Raw genomic sequence first — 7,597 nt, 5'->3', positions numbered from 1 at the left:
GGGGACATCTGGTGGCAGAAAGTAAGTACTGCAGGGGAAATCTGATTCCAGGTCAATATTGCAGTGGTTTGTCACGAGATGGGGGCTCGTCCAGGATGACCTGAGTTTAGGGGAAAGTGGGTTGAATGATGCTGGCCATTTGACTGGGGACATCTGGTGGCGGAAAATAAGTACTGCTGGGGAAATCTCTGGATTCCAGCTGGTTTGTCACGAGATGGGGGCTCGTCCGGGATGACCTGAGTTTAGGGGGAAGCAGGTTGAATGATGCTGGCCATTTGACTGGGGACATCTGGTGGCAGAAAATAAGTACTGCTGGGGAAATCTCTGGATTCCAGCTGGTTTGTCATGAGATGGGGGCTCGTCCGGGATGACCTGAGTTTAGGGGAAAGCAGGTTGAATGATGCTGGCCATTAGACTGGGGACATCTGGTGGCAGAAAATAAGTACTACAGAGAAAATCTCTGGATTCCAGCTGGTTTGTCATGAGATGGGGGCTCATCCGGGATGACCTGAGTTTAGGGGAAAGCAGGTTGAATGATGCTGGCCATTAGACTGGGGACATCTGGTGGCGGAAAATAAGTACTGCAGGGGAAATCTCTGGGAGGTGAAAGTGAATATTGCAGCAAAAGCTGTTTTTTATTTTATCTTTTAATGGGCTACTTACGTTTATCTTGTTATTTATGGGGGGCGTACGGCTTTAAAAAAAAAAAGGGACCATGTTATATTTTTTACTGCAAGGACCTGGAAAGAAGTCACACTTCTTATATATTTTTTTGCTGATAATATTTATTGTTACAATCGCAGAGCAGGAAATATTAAAGCTGGTATTCACAGAACAATATATATATAAAAAGAATTACAATCAAAGAACGATCGAGTCGAGTTCACTCTGTACAGACCAGAGGTGGACAATCTGCAGCAGTTGAGGGACTACAGGTCCCAGTGTGCTCTAGGACAGGGCATGCCGGGGACATAGAGCACCAGTAAAAGCAACGGCTGACGTAAACCAATGGGCCGTATATCAGACATTAGACACTGACTCCACCCACAACTAGGGCCCCAGCTCGGGAAGTAACTGCGTAAACAATGGTCACATGACTACACTGACTCCACCCACAACTAGGGCCCAGCTCGGGAAGTAACTGTGTGAACAATGGTCACATGACTACACTGACTCCACCCACAACTAGGGCCCAGCTCGGGAAGTAACTGTGTGAACAATGGTCACATGACTACACTGACTCCACCCACAACTAGGGCCCAGCTCGGGAAGTAACTGCGTGAACAATGGTCACATGACTACACTGACCCCACCCACAACTAGGGCCCAGCTCGGGAAGTACCTGCGTAAACAATGGTCACATGACTACACTGACCCCACCCACAACTAGGGCCCAGCTCGGGAAGTAACTGTGTGAACAATGGTCACATGACTACACTGACTCCACCCACAACTAGGGCCCAGCTCGGGAAGTAACTGCGTAAACAATGGTCACAGGACTACACTGACCCCACCCACAACTAGGGCCCAGCTCGGGAAGTAACTGCGCAAACAATGGTCACATGACTACACAGACCCCACCCACAACTAGGGCCCAGCTTGGGAAGCAACTGCGTGAACAATGGTCACATGACTACACTGACTCCACCCACAACTAGGGCCCAGCTCGGGGAGCAACTGCATGAACAATGGTCACATGACTACACTGACTCCACCCACAACTAGGGCCCAGCTCGGGAAGTACCTGCGTAAACAATGGTCACATGACTACACTGACCCCACCCACAACTAGGGCCCAGCTCGGGAAGTACCTGCGTAAACAATGGTCACATGACTACACTGACCCCACCCACAACTAGGGCCCAGCTCGGGAAGTAACTGCGCGAACAATGGTCACATGACTACACTGACTCCACCCACAACTAGGGCCCAGCTCGGGAAGTACCTGCGTAAACAATGGTCACATGACTACACTGACTCCACCCACAACTAGGGCCCAGCTCGGGAAGTAACTGCGCGAACAATGGTCACATGACTACACTGACTCCACCCACAACTAGGGCCCAGCTCGGGGAGCAACTGCGTGAACAATGGTCTACAGTAACAAGGCCGTAACGTAGCACCATCTTTACAGAAAGCAGAAGGGACTCGATTGGTAAACAGGGGAGTGGGGCGGGGTCTCACCTGCGTCTTCCCACCCCTTATTGCCGCCAAGCTACGAAATGGAAGTCATGCATCACAATGGAGGGCAGTTCTCAGAGCGCAGCGTTTTTTGTTTTTTTTTGGCACTTGGCGCCCTATTTTTATTTATTTTTTTGAGACGTCGCGCCTGCGCACCTGGGCTGGGCGGGGTCTCCAAGAAAAGTAAAAAAAAAACAAAAAAAAACAAAAAAAAGGGAATGGCTCAACTCCAGAGGTTCCCCCTCTCGCCGCTTGGCCTCACTTGTTGGGGGAGGTGGGGGAGTGGTGCGCTCCCGATTCCAGCATGGCCCTCCTCCGCGCCGTCTCCTTGGCTACGCTGTGATTCAGGCGCCTCAGACGCTCCTGTGACAACGGAAAGCGACGATTAGACAAGGTTGGCAGGACGTGGTTTGCGCCTCGTGTCACGGGCGGCGGTGCGTTACCCCTCCCCCCTCTCACCTGTGCGTTCTGCAGGATGTTGTTCACCAGGACCACCCTGCGGCGAGCGTTCAGCAGCTTCTTCACGTACGGGTCCAGGTCCAGCGCCACCTTCTGGTCCTCGTTGATCTTGCAGAGTTCTGGGGGGAGGAAGACGCAAAAACGTATGAGGAGCAAAGACAGAAAAAAAAATGGTGGCCGTTATGTGGCCTACAGAAAAGGAGGTCGGAGGTCATCACATCACCGAACAAATCGGCTTCCATCACAAAACCGGCCGCCCTCTCTGTATATATAAAACACACGCACATGCTGATCCCGACCCCCCCCCCTCCCCCCGAGTACCTACCGGACGCCAGGCTGTCAATGTGCTCCCGCAGGTCCACCTGACTCTCCCTGTAAAGAAAGGAGACAGGCATGAAGGTTAATGTATGATCTCTGTCTGTGGTGTGAGAACTGACACTTCCCGTGAAAAGGCAGGAAGTGTCAGTTCTCACACCACAGACAGAGATCAGACAGAGAGGAAGTGTCAGTTCTCACACTACAGACAGAGATCAGACAGAGAGGAAGTGTCAGTTCTCACACCACAGACAGAGATCAGACAGACAGGAAGTGTCAGTTCTCACACCACAGACAGAGAGGAAGTGTCAGTTCTCACACTACAGACAGAGAGGAAGTGTCAGTTCTCACACTACAGACAGAGAGGAAGTGTCAGTTCTCACACTACAGACAGAGATCAGACAGAGAGGAAGTGTCAGTTCTCACACCACAGACAGAGATCAGACAGACAGGAAGTGTCAGTTCTCACACCACAGACAGAGAGGAAGTGTCAGTTCTCACACCACAGACAGAGATCAGACAGACAGGAAGTGTCAGTTCTCACACCACAGACAGAGAGGAAGTGTCAGTTCTCACACCACAGACAGAGATCAGACAGAGAGGAAGTGTCAGTTCTCACACCACAGACAGAGATCAGACAGAGAGGAAGTGTCAGTTCTCACACTACAGACAGAGATCAGACAGAGAGGAAGTGTCAGTTCTCACACCACAGACAGAGATCAGACAGACAGGAAGTGTCAGTTCTCACACCACAGACAGAGAGGAAGTGTCAGTTCTCACACCACAGACAGAGATCAGACAGACAGGAAGTGTCAGTTCTCACACCACAGACAGAGAGGAAGTGTCAGTTCTCACACCACAGACAGAGATCAGACAGAGAGGAAGTGTCAGTTCTCACACCACAGACAGAGATCAGACAGAGAGGAAGTGTCAGTTCTCACACCACAGAGAGAGAGGAAGTGTCAGTTCTCACACCACAGACAGAGATCAGACAGAGAGGAAGTGTCAGTTCTTACACCACAGACAGAGAGGAAGTGTCAGTTCTCACACCACAGAGAGAGAGGAAGTGTCAGTTCTCACACCACAGAGAGAGATCACTGACCCCAACCATAACACTGGCACTGAGCCCAACTATAGGGGAAGGGGGGGGGTGGATCCCAAAGGTGACCATACACTATACACTCTCCTTTGGAATTACCATAATCTATGCACAGTATCTGACAAAAGTAAGTACGCCCCTCACTCACATTGTGACAACACTGAAGAAATGACACTTTGTATCTACAATGTTGTGTAGTGAGTGTACACGGGGGGGGGGGAGGGGTGTACACGGGGGGGGGGAGGAGAGTGTACAGCTTGTATAACAAATCACTCAACACACAGCCATTCATGTCTAAACCCGCTGACAACAAAAGTCAAGACACCCCCTAAGTGAAAATGTCCAAATTGGGCCCCAAAGTGTCAAAATTTTGTCCTCCATGCCCAAGAGGGTTCAAAATAATGGCGGCCACATAAAATTTTGACACTTTGGGGCCCAATTTGGACACTTTCACTTAGGGGGTGTCCTGACTTTTGCTGCCAGCGGTTAAGACATTAATGGCTGTGTGTTGAGTTATTTGTTATACAAGCTGCACACTCCTCCCCCGTCCATGTACACCCCCCCCTGTACACTCACTACACAACATTGTAGATACAAAGTGTCATTTCTTCAGTGTTGTCACATGAAAAGATACAAGAAATGTCACTGAGGGGTGTACTTACTTTAGTCACACACTGTATATATGAAATATGAACCTAAACAATCCATTCCATTTTTATCCAATCAGAGAGCTCCTCATACAGAGATTGGACGGTGTCAGTGTGGGGGCCCCTCCAGGGATTAGGGGGGAGGGGAGGACAGTGAGGGGCCCCTCCAGGAATAAGCGGGGGGACAATGTGGGGCCCCTCCAGGGATGAGGGGGAGGGGAGGACAGTAAGGGGCCCCTCCAGGAATGAGGGGGGAGGGGAGGTCAGTGAGGGGCCCCTCCAGGAATAAGCGGGGGGACAATGTGGGGCCCCTCCAGGGATGAGGGGGAGGGGAGGACAGTAAGGGGCCCCTCCAGGGATGAGGGGAGGACAATGTGGGGCCCCTCCAGGGATGAGGGGGAGGGGAGGACAGTAAGGGGCCCCTCCAGGGATGAGGGGAGGACAGTGAGGGGCCCCTCCAGGGATGAGGGGGGAGGGGAGGGGAGTGAGGAGCCCCTACAGGATGGTGGGAGGAGTCAGATAGGTGGGCGGAGTCATATATGGGACCCCCCAATGCACACTATGGTGGGTGGAGTCAGAGACAAGTGGGCGGAGACTTATTTGCCCCTTTAGAGCCCACACAGAGGGCGGAGTCACCCCCAGCCCCGCCCCTCACCGCACGGCGTGCACATGACAGTCCAGCTGATGTACGGCGGGCTTCAGGAGCTCCAATAATCCCTCCGCGAACACATCCCGCCCGGGAGACACCGGAACCGCCATCTTACACCGGACCGGAAATGACATCACGACGCCCAGTCCTACCCCCGCACTCCGGGGATAAAGCGTTCCGGGAACACCAGAGGCCGAATCCCCCCGTGTCCCCATGTCCGCCGCCATCTTGCCTGAGACCTTTCCGCCTCACTGATTGCGTATTACAGGCTCCGACAACATGGCGGCTCCCCACTGACTGTACACACCGAACCGCGGACACTTCTCCGGATTACAGAAGAAGAGCAGAACTGGAGCCCAACCAGAGAGAAACGTCATAATTATCCTATAAATGTTACACCCCCAATACTGCCCCTCCCCCAATACATTACTGGCCCCTCCCCTCCCCCAATACAGTACTGCCCCTCCTCCAATACATTACTGGCCCCCTCCCCCAATACAGTACTAGCTCCTCCCCCAATACAGTACTAGCTCCTCCCCCAATACATTACTGGCCCCTCCCCCAATACAGTACTGACCCCTCCCACAATACATTACTGGCCCCGCCCCAATACATTACTGGCCCCTCCCCCAATACAGTGCACCCTACTGTTCCTCCCCAATACAGTACTGGCCCCGCCCCTAATAGAGTACTGGCCCCTCCCCAATACATTACTGGCCCCTCACCCCAATACATTACTGGCCCCTCCCCAATACATTACTGGCCCCTCCCCCAATACAGTACTGGCCCCTCCCCCAATACAGTACTGGCCCCTCCCCCAATACAGTACTGGCCCCTCCCCCAATACAGTACTGCCCCCTCCCCCCAATACATTACTGGCCCCTCCCTGTATACAGTACTGCCCCTCCCCCAATACAGTACTGCCCCCTCCCCCCAATACATTACTGGCCCCTCCCTGTATACAGTACTGCCCCCTCCCCCAATACAGTACTGCCCCCTCCCCCCAATACATTACTGGCCCCTCCCTGTATACAGTACTGCCCCTCCCCCCAATACATTACTGGCCCCTCCCTGTATACAGTACTTCCCCTCCCCCATATGCAGGACTGGCCCCTCCCCAATACATTACTGGCCCTCCCCATATACAGTACTACCCCTCCCCCAATACAGTACTGGGCCCCTTCATCAATACAGTACTGGGCCCCTCCCCCATATACAGTGCACCCTACTGCCCCTCCCCAATACATTACTGCCCCCTCCCCCAATACAGTACTACCCCTCCCCCATATACAGTACTACCCCTCCCCCAAATACAGTACTGGCCCCTCCCCCAATACAGTGCACCCTACTGCTCTCCCCATATACAGTACTGGCCCCTCCCCTCTGTCCTGGGGGGACCCCCATACTCTCCTCACTGCACCCCTCTGTCCTGGGGGGACCCCATACTCTCCTCACTGCACCCCTCTGTCCTGGGGGGACCCCATACTGTCCTCACTGCGCCCCTCTGTCCTGGGGGGACCCCCATATTCTCCTCACTGCACCCCTCTGTCCTGGGGGACCCCATACTGTCCTCACTGCGCCCCTCTGTCCTGGGGGGACCCCATACTGTCCTCACTGCACCCCTCTGTCCTGGGGACCCCATACTCTCACTGCACCCCTCTGTCCTGGGGGACCCCATACTCTCCTCACTGCACCCCTCTGTCCTGGGGGACCCCCATACTGCCCTCCTGTCTTGGGGGACCCGATACTGTCCTCACTGCACCCCTCTGTCCTGGGGGACCCCATACTGTCCTCACTGCACCCCTCTGTCCTGGGGGGACCCCCATACTCTCCTCACTGCACCCCTCTGTCCTGGGGGACCCCATACTCTCCTCACTGCACCCCTCTGTCCTGGGGGGACCCCCATACTCTCCTCACTGCACCCCTCTGTCCTGGGGGGACCCCATACTGTCCTCACTGCGCCCCTCTGTCCTGGGGGACCCCATACTGTCCTCACTGCGCCCCTCTGTCCTGGGGGGACCCCATACTGTCCTCACTGCACCCCTCTGTCCTGGGGACCCCATACTCTCACTGCACCCCTCTGTCCTGGGGGACTCCATACTGCCCTCCTGTCCTGGGGGGACCCCATACTGTCCTCACTGCACCCCTCTGTCCTGGGGGACCCCATACTCTCCTCACTGCACCCCTCTGTCCTGGGGGACCCCATACTCTCCTCACTGCACCCCTCTGACCTGGGGGGACCCCATA

The 7,597-nt window shown here is 54.3% G+C and overlaps 1 protein-coding gene across 2 annotated transcripts; it reads right to left on the bottom strand.

Moving 5' to 3' along the window:
* Nucleotides 1-763: 763 nt before the first annotated feature.
* SNAPIN (SNAP associated protein) lies at nt 764-5,589 on the bottom strand. 2 transcript variants are annotated; one of them, XR_005744841.1, is made up of 5 exons: nt 5,357-5,589; nt 2,966-3,012; nt 2,641-2,759; nt 2,185-2,544; nt 764-2,012 (listed from the first exon to the last, which is right to left on the bottom strand). XR_005744841.1 is itself a non-coding variant. In XM_040333914.1 (4 exons), the coding sequence occupies exons 1-4, from the start codon at nt 5,575-5,577 to the stop codon at nt 2,440-2,442; spliced, it is 492 nt and encodes a 163-aa protein (XP_040189848.1). In that variant the 5' UTR covers nt 5,578-5,589; the 3' UTR covers nt 764-2,439. The 2 variants fall into 2 exon arrangements, 1 of the variants encoding a protein (XP_040189848.1); XM_040333914.1 differs by having other exon boundaries at nt 764-2,544.
* Between the last annotated feature and the right edge of the window lie 2,008 nt (nt 5,590-7,597).

Source organism: Rana temporaria, chromosome 13, assembly GCF_905171775.1.
Source record: "Rana temporaria chromosome 13, aRanTem1.1, whole genome shotgun sequence".
In the NCBI taxonomy this organism is placed as follows: Eukaryota; Metazoa; Chordata; class Amphibia; order Anura; family Ranidae; genus Rana; species Rana temporaria.
Note: the sequence above shows the minus strand (reverse complement) of the source record. Positions and strands in the feature narration are given on the sequence as shown.